The sequence below is a fragment of the Seriola lalandi genome, unplaced genomic scaffold (genome assembly GCF_002814215.2).
Source record: "Seriola lalandi dorsalis isolate HSWRI2012SDOR001 ecotype SW California unplaced genomic scaffold, Sedor1 jcf7180002054474, whole genome shotgun sequence".
Classification (NCBI taxonomy): domain Eukaryota; kingdom Metazoa; phylum Chordata; class Actinopteri; order Carangiformes; family Carangidae; genus Seriola; species Seriola lalandi.
Window position 1 is genome coordinate 2497650 of NW_019525027.1, and position 18697 is coordinate 2516346.

At 38.3% G+C, this 18697-nt stretch overlaps 2 protein-coding genes across 6 annotated transcripts in view; both read right to left on the reverse strand.

The window, feature by feature from the left end:
- Positions 1-1021: 1021 nt before the first annotated feature.
- Positions 1022-6306, reverse strand: LOC111659161 (uncharacterized). The gene is made up of 7 exons (XM_023412009.2): positions 6191-6306; positions 5197-5319; positions 4884-5000; positions 4535-4591; positions 3175-3339; positions 1780-1893; positions 1022-1611 (listed from the first exon to the last, which is right to left on the reverse strand). Exons 2-7 carry the CDS (start codon positions 5317-5319, stop codon positions 1564-1566), a joined length of 624 nt encoding a protein of 207 aa, XP_023267777.1. The 5' UTR covers positions 6191-6306; the 3' UTR covers positions 1022-1563.
- Positions 6307-7748: 1442 nt separating this feature from the next.
- LOC111659124 (phosphatidate phosphatase LPIN1-like) overlaps positions 7749-18697 on the reverse strand; it is a 28251-nt gene continuing 17302 nt past the window's right edge. For 2 of the 5 annotated variants that reach the window (XM_087175547.1, XM_023411956.2), the window contains exons 8-23: positions 18573-18687; positions 17834-18071; positions 17297-17446; positions 17086-17179; positions 16714-16913; positions 16278-16371; positions 15772-15841; positions 14215-14307; positions 14008-14069; positions 13744-13882; positions 12870-13018; positions 12555-12641; positions 12177-12329; positions 11705-11819; positions 11403-11506; positions 7749-11194 (exon numbers count right to left, since the gene is read on the reverse strand). In XM_087175547.1, the coding sequence (XP_087031673.1) occupies positions 11023-11194; positions 11403-11506; positions 11705-11819; positions 12177-12329; positions 12555-12641; positions 12870-13018; positions 13744-13882; positions 14008-14069; positions 14215-14307; positions 15772-15841; positions 16278-16371; positions 16714-16913; positions 17086-17179; positions 17297-17446; positions 17834-18071; positions 18573-18687 (2035 nt within the window). In that variant the 3' untranslated portion in view covers positions 7749-11022. Of the gene's footprint in view, positions 11195-11402; positions 11507-11704; positions 11820-12176; positions 12330-12509; positions 12642-12869; positions 13019-13743; positions 13883-14007; positions 14070-14214; positions 14308-15771; positions 15842-16277; positions 16372-16713; positions 16914-17085; positions 17180-17296; positions 17447-17833; positions 18072-18572; positions 18688-18697 lie in introns of those variants that run through there. The other 3 variants (XM_087175548.1, XM_023411957.2, XM_087175546.1) reach the window with 2 other exon arrangements.

Here is an 18697-nt window from a genome sequence, read left to right on the forward strand (position 1 = left end):
GTTTGATTTCTATTATTCTGTACTCAAAGTGAAAATGTGAAATTGACCTTTTTTCTTATGACAATATTAAATAAAATAAAAAACAGAACCAGAAACTATTCTGTCAAGTCTAGTCTGTACAGACGAATGTATTCTAACTTTTAGTCTGTTTTCCTTTTATTTTGGTAAATTGAATCCAAAATCAAAATGTCACCTAAAAGGCTTTTGCAAACATATGGTGCCAAAAAACATCGCACTCCCTGTTCTCTGTGTCTCAAATGCTGTCCCCTGTGAGGTAGTACAGTACATTGAGTATCACAGTGCATGTACTTAACAAAGGTGCTGCTGAAACATGAGCTGACATGGTAAATAATAAATAAAAGTTCCAAGGGCAGCCATGATGTTCTGTGCATGTTCTGCCAAAACTTGCCAAACTTCTACCGTAAGGGACAGGTGGAAGGTAGAAAAGGATCACATCGTTCAGATCGTAAAAACACAGAAAACAGTTATTCAGAGGTGACATGTTTGTGGTTGGAGTTGTTCACATTATATTTTCACATTAGTCTTTCCCACTCTGTTGTTTGAATATAAAACGTTTTTTCTCTACTCATAAAATGTATGTTTCCATTTGGTAATAATGGTTTTAACATGTTGGCAAACCAAATACTTTCAAGGAGTTTTCGTTTTATAAGCCAAAAGCACAAATGTGTAACGCCTCTGGAATTATAAATGTTAATTAGTCATTAATGGTTAATAGTCAAACAGTTGCCTGATAATAAGACTGAATTCCATTTGGAATACACTATTTGAAATGCTGAAAAATTGGAGAGGTGGGAAGTGATTCAGAAGTCTGGAAGTAAACTGATCCATTGGAGTGGTTTAAGACGAAGCAAATAATATCATGCTGACTGAGCATAAGCACTAGTCGGAGAGGAAGTTCTCTCAATATTGGCTCATGACTGATCTATCAGGTATTAGTAAAGGACATATAGCCCATTTATAAAGCGCCATGTAAGATGATACAAAATGAGTATTTACAAAGTTTGCCTTTATGTTTTTTTTTTGTTTTTTAATCTGGTACTGTGACAAGAGCACTAGCATCCTTACCCCAGTTTGAGCCTGCCCATGACTCATAACTTGATTACTTTTCAGAAATTAAACCTACACAAGTTTTTGAACAATCTCAGGAGGACATTGGTTTCACCCAGACTTTTTTCCTGTGGTGTAGTCACATAAACATAATGTGAAAATAGGTCAGCAAATGCCAGACTGCAGAGTAAGTAGCAGTTAATACGCTATACGGTGGGGAAAGTTGGATGCCATCATCCAGGTGATTCTGGTGGCAAATGTTTAAAAGAAAAACTATTGTAATAGATCAGAGAAACACCACAAGGCAACACATCACATATACATATACGTTCTGTATTGCAATGTCTACAATGACCACAACATGCTAGTGAGAACTGGGTAGTATTTAGGAGTCAAGTATTATGTTGTCCACTAAGAGAAATATTTTGCTGTCTTTGTATGCCTCCTATTTCTTCTCTCTGTACAATTTGTCTGCAGGCCTCCGTCTTGTCCTCGTCATTCAGCTGGAGTTTCAGGTGGCGCAGTAGTCATCACTACAATGGCCTAAAGAGAGGAGAAAGAAGAGCACTCTCATGGTTGCCTTAACTGGTCGTAAGTCATGTTGCAACTTTGTTTAAGCCTAGCAAATATTGTGACATGGTCTCTCAGTGAGTGGGTCACACACAGGTCTCAGCACTGTGTGTGATGTGTGTGTTTTTTATGTGGTTTTACCTGGCTGTTTGTGGAACGCAGAGCAGCGCCGGCCAGACTTGACATTACAATGAAAATAATTGCACCAACAAAACTGTAGAATACAAAGGTCGCCTCCACAACCAATCCCATGGCCTAGACAAAGACAAACACACGCACGCACAGACACACACACACACACACACACATCTAAAAATCTGATAAAAACATACAACTGATTTGAATTAAATGAAATGAAATTTTGTGTACACATATTTGGGCCACACTGAAATGTATTACACCTTCAGATGATTATCATCTTTCAAACATAATGTGTGGTGGCTAAATTGTTTGATATTAAATAAATACATCATTTAAAACATGAGTTAATCATAGGAAAACAGAAAACTACAGGCAAAATACAGCAAACTGCTGTTTCCCAGTGAACGCAAACTCAACAATTCCTCCTTGTTTATTTGTTGTCTCAATTCAGTGTTATGGGGGGTACAATTGTACAGTAGTTAACACTGTCACTTCACAGCAAGGAGGGTCTGGATACAAACTCACTGGTCAGCTGGGGCCTTTTCTGTGAAGTTTGCATGTTCTCCTTTTGCCTTCAGGTTAGGTCAACTGGTGACTCTACATTACTCAAAGGTGAGAATGGCTGTCAGTGATTGTGCCTTGTGATGGTCTGGTGTACCCTGCCTCTAAAATGAATCTCAACACTTACTCCAGAAGTTTCAGACTTTAATGTATGGCAGACTTCCTTTTATAAGTAGGCTTTTAATGTGAAAATATATAGATCAAGTGTATGGAAAAAAGAAGCAACTAGAGTTATAGTATGAAAACATTATTAATGTTAAAAGAATAGAAACTCAGAGTGCAGAGTGGTGAGCATTACTTTGCTGTTACAGTAATTGAATACCAGCTTTTAGGGAAATATTATGTTCTTTTTTTTTCATAATGTCTAATTTATCAAATTAATACTGAAGACCTTGTGTCTCAGTTAACAACTATACAAATTGATAAAAAAATAGAGAGATAGAGATGTGACGTTAAATTTGGATGCAAATTAGGATACATTTTATTGATTAAATAGTTCAAGCAGTGTTAAATGTTTTTATTGGAGTATGTGTGCTTTTTAAATACTATCTTTTTTATGCTGGATGCTATGATATATATGAATGTGCTTTGAGCTAACAACAAATTAAATATTTAAAATGTATCGTTTGTCGGTCCTCAAGTGTCACAAATCCTGAAAGGCTGACCATCTGAGGGTGAAGTTTTTGACACCAAGATACACAAACTGTATGTCGTTTACGAGCCTTAATTCAACAAAGAAATCTAAAAGCTAAAACTTGCTTTAGATTTGCCGTCAAGATTATAATGGACACTACTTTCAAGAGAAACAAAAAATAATGTGAAACAAATAATCACCTCATGAGATGATCTCCATGCTAAATCATCATTCTCTGTTGTATCATCTTCAGGAAAGTCATAGTGCCTGACGTAGTGGCTGTGTATTAATTCGGGCAGGATGTGCAAAATAGTCCAAAATATCCCAAGTATTGTCACAACACTCAGAGCCAACGATATGGTGACCTACATGTAGACACCAGCAGAGAGAGATGAAGGACAAAGAGACAGAAACTTACAAATATTGGCAATACTTCATACAGTACAGTGGCACGAAAAATGTATGTGAACCCTTTGGAATTCACCTGGTTTTCTGCACTAATTGATGATCTGATCTTTGTCTAAGTCACAAATGTAGACTAACACAGTGTCCTTAAGCTAATATTACGATTTGCGTATGGTAGACTTATGAACAGAGATGTGAACCAGCTCCAATGACTCGTTTAAGCCTTTAGCTGTTACTCTGGGGTTATTTGTTACGTTACTGATCATTCTGCATTTGCACATTTGGAGTCATCTTAGCTGGATGCCCACTTCGAGGGATAGTAAACACAGAACTAAATCATCTCAATTGATAGACAGTTTGTCTGACTGTGGACTGATGAGTATCTAAACTCTTTGAGATGACTTAATAACTCTTTCAGCTTTATACAAATCAACAATTCTTGATTGCAAGTCTCCTGAGATCTTTTTTGAGAGGCATAGTTCACATTGGCAGATGCCTCCTGTAAGTAGCGAGCTCAAAATGCTTAAATGTTTTTTTATGTCAAAGTAGCTCTAACCCATCCATTCATGGGTCATCGATTGAACTCCAGGTATCCCAACTCCTGACTCCAATCAGCTTTCGTTAATGTCGTTGACTGAGGAGTTGACATACTCTTTTCAACCTGCACTGTATCTGTTTGAATGATATTTTCAAAATGGACAAAAACAACACAATGATTTGTGTGATATTAGATAAATTAGATTGTGCTTGTTCATTATTGTAACTTGGGTGAAGACCTGACCATATTTTGGATACATTCATACATAAATGGAGGTAATTCCAAAGCATTGACTTATGTTTTCTTACCACTCTATATAGACAAGATGGGAGCTCTGCAAACAAATCAGTTAATTATACTATGTTTCATTGGTCAATAGAGTGACTGATTGACACCTAAATAAATTGTGGATTTTGTAGTCAGCTTTATGTACTTTTAAGAGCTTTTAAACAAGTAATTCAAATGTTTAGTGGGAAAAACCATATCAGTCAAACTATTTTTATATGTCTGAATGCATGTCTGGATGGGATTTTTAATCTACTGTCTTATCTGCAGAGCTCTCTTGGTCCTTCTTGGAAAGCTTGCCGGTATCACTTCAAAAATAATACAATACTTACTGTTTTCTTGGTTGGGTTGTGGTCTGTCACAATATACAGAATCCCACATATCATGAACTGTAAGAAAAGGAGGAGAAACATTGTATTATTATCTTTCTCAAAAATGTTTTCAGATACCAAAATAGTGCAATAGATTTTATAAACTGGACAATTGATGGTGCTTAACTTCTGAAGTGAGTTAAAATTACAACCAGCCCTTGATCAAATCCTGTATAAACTGTTACTATTTGTCAGTTGATAAATTGGCAGAATATAAAAAAAAATAAATAAATAGTTGAGTAAGATTCTGACTCCACATGCTGCTATGATCCACTGATTAATAATATAAATAACAATCGTCTCTACCAACCAGTGTTCCCAGCAAGAACCCAGGCGGGATGGCTGTCCATATAGGTTGACCAGCGCTGTCTCCCACTATTGCAATGGAAAGGATAAAAAAGGAGGCGCCCAATACCAGCACAATGATCTGACAGGGAATCAAAAACAATGTCTAACATGACCTCTGCAATTCTATTTTATTTTATTTTTATTTTCTCTGACAATAGAAAAATGAATTGTGACTTTAAATGGATCTTAAATTTGTCAACAGGGGAAATACAGATATGCATCATAAGCACTATTTGATAAATAATAATTTGAGTGTGTGAGTGTGTGTGTCTCACGCCAATAATCTTCGGTTGCCCCTTAATGAAGCGGTGTAAAGGTTTGCTGCCCCCCACTGTGGTGCTTTGCAGACTTGCATTATTCCCACCTGGTCCACCCATACAGTAGAGCTCAGCAGACATCTTATGGACAAACACACAGACATAGACTGAAACATTAACATGGGCATTCACTTATATTCGCTGCGTCCATGTTACACTAAAATGAGTCAAGTTAGGTCTAAATTTATCTATAGGTCTATTCCTGGATAAGCTGAACAGTCACAGTCTAGCAAAATCACCTCTAGATCCAAACTCCATTTGAACAATTTTATCTGTTTTATTCAGATTTCATGTAAATTAGCCTATTTAGTTTGAAATTAGTTTTGATTTATTTCTACTGCAAGCAGTGTACATTACGACATCAGAACGACTTGTTTGTGTGACACATAGGCCTACAACTATCAACATCACAAAAGTCATATGTTTTTCATTTAAACGGTGTTCCAAAACTAGGCCTACAGCTCCCACAAAGCTCTAACAGCATATGGCTGAGAGTCATGGGGTGTGAAGTCGTTTAAAAAATATCCGTTATTTTTACCATATGTAAAACAAGGTGTAAAAACGTCCATTACAGCGGTAGATACCAATTTATCTTAGAACATACCACTTGCATAGGCTACATTTAACCTTGTTAAAAAAAACTCTTAATATGAAAACCCACGGACTTAAGGACGCACAGTGGAATAATGTTACAGGCTGGATAGAAAAGAGGTTTATCTGAGGTTTATCTTTGTGTTAGATGAACTTTATCTCCAACAAATCCTGATGTTGACATCAAGCAATCTGTTTTTCCGACAATCGGCTGAAGTTGCAAACAAGTTTTGGTGTTTATAAGTCATACTTCTTGAATCGGAGCTGACTGTTTACTGTTAGTGACCATTATAATAGTGCACATTATTTTGTAAGTGTCGCAACCCAGGCAAAGCTGTAAAAAACAAAAGAAGAGCCAGACCTTGTGCAGCTGTGTAGTCGGTGCCGTAGTCCAGTGTTTGCTCGAGTAATAACTCACACTATGTTCACATCTGGAGCAGCGTAACACTGATGGGTGATCTGTGAACGATCGGTTTGTTTTGGACTTGAGCTGATTGAGAGCAGAGATTTCAATTGCTAATCATCATTTGTGGATGAACTTACTTTATTGTTGTTTACTGTGATGGTGGACATTATTGAAGAAACTGTATTCATATAAAAATGCCCTTAACGTCGTTTTGAAAGGAACTACTTCTTGCATTGGCAACTGTTTAGCATGGCGGAGTGATTTGCTGTAAAGAGTGGTGTCTTCAACAAGTCATCAATGAAATTATGAAAGACACTCAGCTGCGAGTCTGTTAGGTATATCTGACTAGAAATAATACAACATACTTCATGAACGATATAATGATCATTTTTTGTGTTGAAACTGTTTTAGAGAGGTGGTGAATCAACTCTCCTGCACCATCATTTTGGAGGATGTTGTTTGTGATGCTGTTGAACTGCATTGCAGTGCACCAAGAGGTGTTCCTGTTATTAAACCTACCCTCATTTACATAAAACGGGTGGACAAAATATTATTATTATTAGGACAGCTTGAGTTCTGTTGTCAAACTTTTGCGTCAAGCAAAACTGTCCTCTTACTCTTAGCCCCATGACCTAAAATGAGTTGTAATGCACTTGTAAGTAACTGTAAAAGACACCGCATAAGAATAGTTGCTTGTGTTAATTGCTTGCTTGGCAGGAGTGTGTGACCTTTGAAAAGAAATGATTTTGGAAATCTCTGAATGAGGACCAAATTGGTCAACTCCTATAAGAGACTCCACCTTTCCTTCACTCCAGCGATAACACAGAGGAGGGGAAAAGGAAGGACGAGCTCTCTCTCTCTCTCTTTCTCTCCCTCCCTCCCTGTTTGTGTGTGTGTGTGTGTGTGTGTGTGTGTGTGTGTGTGTGTGTGTGTGTGTGTTTGTGTGTGTTAGGTTGCAAGGGGGCAGGGCTGAAATGGAGAAGTAGAAGGAATGTGGTTAAGACGTTTGAGAGAGAGAAAGGAAAGGAAAGAGACTATATTTCCTGTTTTTACAAAACTGACACAATGTGTGCTTTTGTGTTTTCTCATCTATGAAATGGAATTGAGATTTAAAACAAAAAAGGTGGCGGGAAAAGAGAAGTCTGCGTTTGGAGGGAACAGGATAATATAGCGAAGGGAGACAGCTGGAACACAGGGAAAGGGGTTTGACTTTGATTAAATGTTTCCTTTCCTCCTTCATGTCGTTTACATCCTTGTCTCCCCCTTTCCTTCTCTCCTTGAAGCTGAACTATAAAGACACCAGAAGAAAAACTGATCCATTAACAGCTAACGATCTTCCAGTGGCATGAGGTTGGTTGATTAGAGTTAAATAAAACCATAAATACAGTGATGGAGAAAGCATTATGAGGATACTACTCAATGCAATTTCTGTTCATCTTTATGTCTGAGGTGAAAGGAAGAAAGAAAGAAACACACACACACACACACACACACAAATAAGTGTAACACTAAGTAGCAATCAAATTTGAGTTTATTGAAAACTGTCCATTGCACAGATTTATTCAAACTGCTTTTTTAACAATGGCTTGCACTGCACACTGCTTGGAAGCTTAGTTCCCAAAACATTACATTTACACAGGACAGCAAACTGGACCGACATTCATGTCAACAGAGACAGACTGGATAACTAGTCAAGACCTTTAATAGATCTTTCACAGAAAGAATTAGGTGATAACCATCAAAAAGATGATTTACTCTACTAAAAGTTTGGGAAGAACATTGCATTCATGAAGAAGAAAAATCATCTTCTCTTACTTTTGACTTCCATATTTCATAAATGAGATCTTATAAATGGGAGATCTTTATACTCTAATTACAAGAAATTGTCACATAATGGTGAGAAAAATATAGCAGAAGGATTTTATGATAAGTGACACCCACCTCACACAGATCAAATAGATCAGCGCTTTTGGCCTGATTAATTACAACTTAACATTTTGGTGCATGATACTAATAAAACTACTAATTTATGTCAAAGCATTGACAGCTCTTATCTCATAAATGTGGGGAAATTATCTTATAATTATGACATAGGGAAGCCAAATGATTTAATCTTTTTTTTAAGCGATATAGAGTGTACGTCCTTACAAAGATTAGGTGACAAGACAGTCGTCATTACATACACATAAATATGCATCTTAGCATTACAACAACATGCATCTTTTCCCCTTACACAAATAGCACAGGATTCTTCAAAGGCATATGAACATCATTCACTTAAATTCCTGATTAGTTTTCCTTTTACGTAAAGTCAATCACAGCATCAGACATTTCTATCCTATGTATGAACAGTATAACAGACTTAGTCAAAATCAATCAGAGGTCTTGTTAACAGTCTTCTAGTGTTTTGATTTCACCCTTTTTCAATATACGACATAAATATCAGAGTACAAATATTGTTTGCAAATTCCAACAAAAATTTGTTGAAATACTTTGAGATTAAATGTTTTTTTTTAGATGATTTAAAATCATAACATAAACAGAGGAGGTTTTACATGGGTTGATGATGCTCTTCTTGATGTTGCAAAAAGTGCAAATAGTTTGCACCTTGTGTAACTAGCCATCTCAATGCCAATGATAAACCAGAGGCAGCAAATGAAACAAAATGTCATAGGATTAACAGCTGACATTACATCAGGAAAGAGACAACCGACCTATTGACTCTCCTAATATAGTCCATGTTGATCTATTGCTTTAGTGGTCAAATGGTGAATCCGCCACCTCTTAGTGCAACAGGTGACAGTTGGTTTAATAGAGAGATTTATTGTGTTGGATGCATTTAAATGAGTACCAGTAACAAAGTATTTTAGAAAATGTGACAGCTCTCAAAAGCTTTTTCTTTTTTTTTTTTTTAAAGTTCACTTCGTATGGTCAAAAGAATTAACATTATTCATTATTTACAGTGATTTCCCCCATTTTAAGTTATACATGTGGTAAAAATAAACAGGCTTCCATCTCCCATAAATGCATTACAGTAAATGTTATTTGATCAGTGGATGAAAACATAAACATATGATAAATGAAAGAAATATATACAAACAACAAAAAATAGATGCACTTATGAAGCGAAAACCTCACAGCATCTAAATATACTGCATTTAATTCTCCACTACAGGGCAGATTAGTGCTCTACATAAAAGTATACTGATCTGTGCAGTGACAACATCACAAAACTCAAAATACATGACCATATCCTGTATGAGCTTACACAGTGATTGCATTGATGAGCGTTAGTCATTACAATAACACACAATGTGAGTGATTTATGTCCTACATTCTAGCATATCACTGGAGTTAATTTATTCGTGCTTATAAAAAGAGACAGACTGAAGTTAGTTGCATTGTCCTGCATTTAGCTTGAGTATAGTCACTGTACACCTGTTAGAAAATGTGCTCGAGCCACATGTTTCACAGTAGCATGGTCAAAACACCACAGTCATTTAGCTGGACCTGCAGAGAGGTTTGGACACAAAAGGTGACTGGATACAATATCTGTGCAATTGTTGCGTGTTCCAGATGGTTTCACTGTAACGTAATGTGGTGTTTCGTGTGCAAAGTGTTGTGCTGTATCTGCTGTACTTGAGGCCAGGAAAAATGGCTACAGCCACATACCTGGGTCAGATAAAACTTTAGCTAAGATTCGGAGTCTCGACTACATTTAATGGCTAAAAAAAGCCAGTATTCTTTCCTAAAAAGTATAAAAAATGATTGATGCACCAAGAGGCTGATTTGAGATTTGGAAAGCTGAATTGTATAAGTAATTTATATTTTATTATCTGCTATGGACGCTGGTAGTGTATGTAATCTGGAAGGGTTGCTTCAGTAGCACTTTGTCAATTTACATGGACAAGCCCCCATGTTTTAGTGAACTTTACCCAACGCTTTGGGACTCATTTGAAGATAGGCACGTCTATGAGGACGTGTTTTATATAAAATTCAGAAAAACAGATTTAATACCAGCCTATACTGGTGCATCCCTGACAGAAACTTTCACACACAGCGTGTGTTTTGTGTGGCAGCTTTTCTATTCACCAGTGGAAATACAGTGAGTGAGTGGTGTGGGATGAAGTAGAGAATGGTAACAGCTATACTTGTGTTCTGCAGTGTTGTGCATTGTCAGTGTTATGCCTTTACAAGTGTTACTGATGTTTGTGTGTGTTGTGAGTCAGTACCCTTGCAAATGTATGATATGTGACTTTTTGATCCTGTGTTGAGCCTCAGGCACAACCACCAGTTTTTTTTCGTTAACTCTTTTTCTTACACAGCAGTCTTATGGTTTCCTGTGTTTTTGCTATTAGTGCAGCTTTTTGAGGTTTGTTCGTCCTTTTTCTTTTCATCTTAAACACAACCATAGATTCATTGTAATATGGCTTCCTACCTTGGGGTTTTATGGTGTGAGTTTTGGGGACTGCTTGTGTTCTCACTGTTGAATGATGGCGCAATGATTTGTTAATGTGGAATATTGAAAACACCTTCATCTATTTTGAATCAGTAGTTGCAGTTACTTATCTTAAGTAACATCTTTGAGCCTTGAAGGCGCCACAGAGCTCAATTCGTTTATCATATACGTCTTCCCCACACAGTTCCTAGATAAGTCTTTGATTCTAAAGCAATCAGCATCTTCACTCTTAATCTGGTCTGCGGCTTCATGATGAATCACAAAACACTGACCACAGCGTTGTAGGTTGGCGGACAGCAATCTCGCTTCTGGATTCAATGGGGTTTCCTCAGCTTGTCTCAAGGGGCTGTGGGTCTTCTTCTTCCTGGTTGGTATCATCAGGAAGTTGTTTGGTCCAGTAGTTGCACTGGCCAAAAGAGTCAGAGCAGGGGAAGTCTGCTTCCTCATCTTTAACTAGGACTGGGAAGACGTGGTCGACCATATCGCAGAGACGCCCATAGCTGAGAGGGAGACATACACACGTACACACACACACACACACACACACACACACACACACACACACACACACACACACACACACACACATTTACAGATTTGAAATGTATGTATACAACCAGACTTCAGACATTCAGACATCTGTCTACACATGTGTGCAGAGTCAGATTACATGGAGGAAAATCGAAAGAAACGGAGAATGTAGCTTACGAAGAGATATTGGTTTTGGCATGTTCCTGTATAAGCTCCCCCTTGGGATTGACGGTAAAAATCCTGTTCAGAGGAACACCCACCTCCTTATACGAATACACATCCTGAAATCACACATACACAAATGATCAGCGTCACAAATATAAACATTATGAGGTCAAAATATGAACAACTAATGTGATTTCAAATAGTACACAGACATAAACAGGCAAAAAGGGCTCTTAAGGGTCAATGCAGTCCTCAGTGTGTGTGTGTGTGTGTGTGTGTGTGTGTGTGTGTGTTTGTGTTTGTAGCAGACTTACTGTAGCTCTGTTGCCAAATGCAGCATAAAAAGGTTCAGTGTTTGGGTAGAAAAGGTGCTTGATGTCTGTAAGACACTCGATCTTAAACTTCTCTGGTTTCTTCTCAATCACCTCCCTGTATAAACACAACATATAATATAAACATATTTTTATTTGTTTTTATTTGTTTCTTAAGATTTTGCACATTTGTCTTTGTCCATTCAGTGGGGGTTTTGAAAGGCAACAGCTGAGAGATGCAAATCTTTATTTCAACCCCTAGTTGTTCATGCGGTATGTAAAGTGAAATCATATATTCTACATTACAACAGCAGAACGCCCTGCCTTTTCTATCTCTGTGTAAGTGCATACATAATACAAAAAGAAGCTATTATTATAAGCTAAATATTTTCTGTTTTGTTTTTTTTGGCTTCAAGGCCACATGAAGTCTTATTACTCTCCGTGGGATTTGTCATACACATGGAGTGTGTCTGACCTGTGCAAGGCAGAAAACAGACTGCTGGGGCTGAGCAGCACTGGCCCCATTGGCAGCATGGTTCCCCTCTCATTGACCCAGTGCAGGTAACCTCGCGTCATGTCAGCCATGCCGATGGCCCTCGCCGAGCAGTACATGAATTTATATCCATTCCTGTGACAGAGAGAGAGCTTGTGCTTAGCTGTGTACTGTGAGAATTATAACCAGTCGTGTTGAGGAAGATAGATATAAAACATATTTTCTATTTTACTTAAAGGAAAATAAACAATGAACTAAATAAACGAATGTGAGTGATATTTTATTATAACAGCTGATTTCATCAGATTTCCTTACAGCTGCACTCTGTACACTGTGTGCAGGCTGTAAGGCAGCACTCACAGGCTAACTCTGTGGTAGAGCCGTGCAATACCCTGGTGCGTCCAGTCTTTGCCCAGTGTGGGGAGGATGTGACCCAAAGTGTCAGACCTGCAACGCCACACGAGAGAGGCAACATCACACAAACAGTGCAGATGTAGTGAAGAGCTCATTTAACAGATATGGATGACCATCCCACTTACAACATAGTGCATTTAACATACTGTATGTACTAAAGAGAAACCAAACCTCAAATTGTTGTAAAGTGCGACATCTACTGGTGAACAGCTAAAACTGAACTGGCCATCTGCAATAGGTGGCTAACTTGCTGTCTCTTACCTGGTGATGGTTCCATCTATATCGGAGATGACTATCTTGTCATCCCAGCTCCAAAGGTAGATTGTGCCATGGCAGCGACAGGTGCCCTGATACTGAGTGGTCACACTGAACACCACATCGTTAGGACCCTCCTTCAGCTGCAGGCTAGCCTGTAAACACACACAACACACAGCGCATACAGAGGCAAGCACAGACACAAACACACACACACACACACACACACACACACACACACAAACACACACAGATTGAAATAAGGAAGGTTCAAAGGTTTTCTTGAAATTTCCATTCAGTGATAGTCTTGTAACATACTCCACACAAGGAACACATACAATTACACAACAACCTACGGGGTATTCCTCACACTCTACTGTAGTCCAGAATTTGTAACAAGATCTTCTGCAACATCAGAAATTTTAAAAGGGGACACTAAAAAATTCATTGTTCTGGTTCCCTATTAAAATGTGAAAATAACTTCCTTCATTTAAAGGTACAGTAAAAGTAGCCACCTATCTTTCATTCCCACACTTGTTTTTGCAGTGATACAAATGTGACCTGTAAAGCCTCATGCTTCTATTCTTGTGGTCCATTTTTTTAAAAAATGGTGCAAGGTGCTCCACATCGCACCTCTGCTTTTCCAATGCAGGGACTCATAGCCTGAGACTGGTCCAAGTAAAGACAACAATCCATGTTTTTTAAGCAGAGATATTTTTATTTTGCTCACATTCTTGCTGTTTCATAGTGAACCATATGAGAGATATGTTATATGTCACTAGAGAGCTGTATAGCTGCCACAAACTAACTTGTTTGCTTTTTTTTATCTGCAGGAATTTCCCCCATTAAGGCCAATGAAACCAGCTGTAGGACAACATACCAGTTGCTCTGAGGTGAGCCGTAGAGTCTTCTTATAGCAGACACTGCCAGAGCTCATAAGGGGCTCTGACTGGCAGGATCCTGACATCTGATTAGATGATCTGTGGTCCTCATCACTCGAGGATGACTCATCTTTCATCCTGAAAAATCAAAGACGATCAATTTGGTATTTAAAAACTGATGAGAATGTGAGTGTTTGTGAGAGAAATGTGGAGATTTAACGATTTAAAAATTAGAACAAAAAAAAAAAGACTTCTGAAGTCACCTGTTCACTGAGGCCATAGTGAGTGAGCTCTCTCCTTGGTCCCCCGCATCCGTCACTGAGTCCTGAAGTGCACAGAGGTCAAAGGTCACAACTGAGTTAATCAACTGAAACTTATGCCCCCTCCCACTCTCACTTTCTTTACTGTGTAAGTACACTGTATATACTGAAGGCTAGGGACAATCTCACTAATAATGTGTGTATACTTACTGATTTGGAGTCGCTGTTCCTGCTCCTCCACGAGAACCACCAGCGTCCTCCTTTCTTTGGCATCTTCTCCTTCATGATGTTCTCCACTGAGGCCTGGAGACAACCATGCACATACAACTCAAAACTAACAGAAGAAAAAACTCAAAATAAACCAAAGCCGAAAACAGAGGTAAACCAACCAACAAATGAACGGAAAGCACAAAAAATTTGAAATCCAAAATGCAATGTACAACAGCACATGTCAAATCACACTGAAATCCAAATAACTCGCCAAAAAATGCAGTTACAGGTGAAAACATGATGACATACAAACAAAGAGCAAAGGATCTAAAGTAAAACCTGAAAGGAAAAGACTTATCAAAATTTGAAGTGGGAAAAAAATGCAACAAGACACAACACAAGGACAAAGCGAGTCAGATAGACAGGCTGACAATGGTGGGAAATGATGACAAAAAAAGACAGACAAAGACACTCAAAGCAAAGCCAGAAAACATCATACAGGCTGGGACGGGCTGGAGCCAAACAGACCAGGGAGGCAGTATGAGAAGAGGCCAAAGGCAGAAAACACATAACTCAAACACCAACACTTAGCACAGATAAACATCGGGCGGATGGTGGGAGAAAGAAAATATTTAAATAAAAGGGAAAAATAAGAAGGGGGGATAAGAACATGACATCATTAAAGTGTTAGGAGAGCAGTTCCATTTAAAGCAATATTTCACTGTGGTACAAGACAGGAAGCTTTGATGTGAGCTTCCCCAAGTGTGTTCATCAAGAGCCAATTTTAACCAAAGGCATATCAGACTGGGTATCCACCAGTAACAGTGCTGTCAGCTTTGTTTACTGAGTTTGCTGTAAAAAATCAAATAAATATTCTGTACAACAATAACTGAAATTGTTGAATGTTGAGTATGAGATCCAGAAACAAAAGTGAACACACTTTATTTGGTAGCCTTTGGTTGAATTTTCATGAGGTAATGAGAGGATGCTGACAATGAAAACACTGAACCAAAGTGAAACATTAGGTTAAGGAGCATTAATTGCAAAATGCTCTGGATTGGACAGGGGTGTGATGCAGCGGGTTGCACAACACTAATGGACACCAAACACCATCTGACAAATAACATAGTAACACCAATATGATCAAATTAAAATTATTTAACAAGATAATATTGTAATTTTGAATTTTTGACCCACTATGCTGTATAACCCGAGACATGTGTAGTAGTAGTTGATTCATTAAAAAAACAGGAGCTCAAAAAAAAGACACTGTTTCAGACCAAAAACAAAATAAAACAAAAACATTCTTATATTATATTTTAAACTACCCAACAGAATATAAAGTACTACAACATGAAAATGCTGTTTGTACAGTAATGCATCAGTAATAGTAATCCAGTAATATAAGATATAATAATACAAAATTGAGAGGATCCATTCTGTTGCATAATGAGTATTTGCTTTTTATACATTAATTGCTACTTTGATTTAAGATGTGAAAACTTCCTCCACCGCTGATGATAATAGAAGACATTTGTATCACTGCGGTGGTCTTACCTGCGGCAGAGGTTTCTGATAGACCTGCATGGCCAACATGACGGGAGCTGCTGTGCTCCAGTTGTAGTACCTGCATCAGATGACAGAGAGCGCTATAAGCACTTCTTTACACCTCAGAGTTGTATCTGCAAAAAAACAGCTGACAAAATTTGATTCTAAAGCAAAGTAATTATGTCTGTGCTGATGAAGCTATTTAAAGAAATGGATTGAATTTGAATTTGCTTTCTTGTCAAGAGTTTGATGAGAAAATCAATAACAGTCTCATGTCTGTATGTTCAGTAATTTACTTTGAAGGGTATTAAATCATGAAATTGTTGCCTGACATGTAAATATGCCCATTCACTTGGACAAGGTCTACTAAAATGAAAAAGCAGACAAAACAAAATAAGACTGTTTATTAATATGTGCAGACTTTTAAAACAACAATTACAAGATGGCTGTCATAGTTTCTGCACTCAGCTGAAATGTTTAACACAGACCAGGACATTGAATATAGTAGTACATACTTGTTTCCTATCTTGACCACCAGGTTAGGGTCATCGATAATAGAAGGGTTTTCAGAGAACTGCTGGTAGGAAATTGCCCTCTCCTGGAACTGCTCTGTGTCGTGAAACACACACACACACACACACACACACACACACACACACACACACACACACACACACACACACACAAAAGTTTAGCAGCATTATAACTTAATATTTTTCCTTCTATCTCTGGTCCTCTGGTTCAAAATATTATATTGATCTTTTAAAAAATGCATATCACTTTACAGATGTAACATGATGCGAAATAGATGATGGCTAGTTTCATTTTCTTTTATGCAGCGGATGAGCTAAATATGCCTTATATTCTTTGCGGTGTAAGTCTTGAACCCGCTGTTACATGTCTGTGTTCAGTGTCATCTTACAACGTCCCCTTGCTCATTCCTGAACCTACCCCTTGTGATTTCCCTGTTTTCAGTTAGTCCTCCGCACAAAGAGATGGCGACATGAGGCAGGTCCCCTAGTTGGTCGGACAAACTGTCCACGCCACTGTCCATCCCACTGCTGCCCACTGACTGCGGGGACTGATTAGCGCTCCGCACTCCCATCATCATCATCTCTGAGTCTCCTTTCATTGAGCTGCTGCCTCCGTCACTGAGGACAGAGAGAGAAACAGTCAACTCTACTGAGCACCTTGATGACCACCAGAGGTTGGATTACACCACATGAGAGCAATATATACAGGTAGCGTGTATATTTTTTTTTTGGGGGGGGGGCATGTTTTATACTCATCATGTGCTGTGCATATATATATTTGTAACAGTACCTTTTAGGGAAGTAGAGAGCAGCAACTTCAGGCTCCAGCTCTGTAATGTCATCCAGGTATATACCATCAGCACCTAGGTGTTGGCTTCTCTTTTCTAAAAGGGACAATATCGCTCTTTGTCAGTGGCGGGAAAAAAAATGATATTGAGGCATACAGATGCTTTCCATTCAAGAAAATCCTTTGTTTTGTTTAAAGATAAGAGTCCCAATACCTTTCTTCTTGGATGGTGAATCAGTTCTTTTGATGGGACTTTCTCTATTCCCACCTTCGTCCAGATGATCAGGGAGAATCCTGGGAGACACTGAGCAGGCTGTGAGACCCTCCATCTCTGCACAGGATGGAACACTTTCCACCTGTGTCCCTAAGGACAAGAGAAATAGCAGAGATTTACAGAGAGAGTTACATGAGGTTAACTTTAGGATGTCCTGCTAGGATGCTGCAATTCTCAAATCAGTCTGTCCTGTAGATTTATGGTTTATCCATGGAAAAGTTAACATGTGACACCTGAATCATTTAAAAGTCACATTTGTAAAACATGAATTTCAGAGAATTACCACTGGAGGTCACTAAAGAGACGTTACAGATCCCTGAGCTGTTTACAACCTGCAGACATCTTCAGCTGTGGCTCTAAAGACATTGTCTTTAAATGACTCCTGTCTTTTGCTATTTTTCCAGAGATCTATTTTAACAGTTAACAATTGGTAATGTCTTCGCAGATATAGAGAATGCTTGTCCTACATATTAATACCTTGCTCTCTTTCAGCCATGTCCTCAGTCTTAGCAGTTACTCTATCTCTGGCTCCATTTTGGCTTCCTTCAGTGTGCTTGTCCCCAGCATGAGTGGTGCTCTCCCCCGGCTGCGGGGTATAGAGATTGAGGGAAGGGGGTCCGGTGTCATTGATGGCTCTGAAGTGAGTGCTGGCTGACACCGGGATAGACACTGCTGTAGCAGGGTCCTGCTTCATGTGGGAAGTCAGGAAGGATGGCTGTATGAGAGAGACGGAGACAAAGATCAAAATTTTTCGCAAAATATTTGTTTTTGTTTTTTTGTACTCAAGTTATGTTTCTCTCTGGCCTTCCCCTCTTCACTTATCTCATTTATTTCTACATCCATCTGTATCTATGTAAGTCTATCGCTTCCTTCACACTTGGCTTCCTTCTCTCCCTCTTGCAAAAAATCTGCCTTTACACATTTGTATATTTTTTTATTTTATTGCCTTGAAGACATTATTTCTTCATATTTACATAATGTTTAATGAAAAAATATTTTTCTTATGTGATAACAAATGAAAAATCAATGAAAAATAGTCTGACGTTTTGGGAAATACGCCTACTGGCTTTCTTTGGGTGAGAAGATATATATAACCATGTTTTTATGTAAAATAAGTAGCTGGAACCTTCAGCCAATTAGCTTAGCTTAGCATAAAATAAATTAAATATTAAAGGAAGTAATGAGATGTTTTTCTGTGAGATGTGTGTGTGGATACCTGGGCAGCCTGTGGCAGCTCCCCCCAGGTCCATAACATTTCAAGATTGTCTTTAAACTGACTGGTTAGCTCTGAGTCGCTCTTTGGTGTTGATGACCGTGAATCATCGAGGCTGCTGGGAGAGA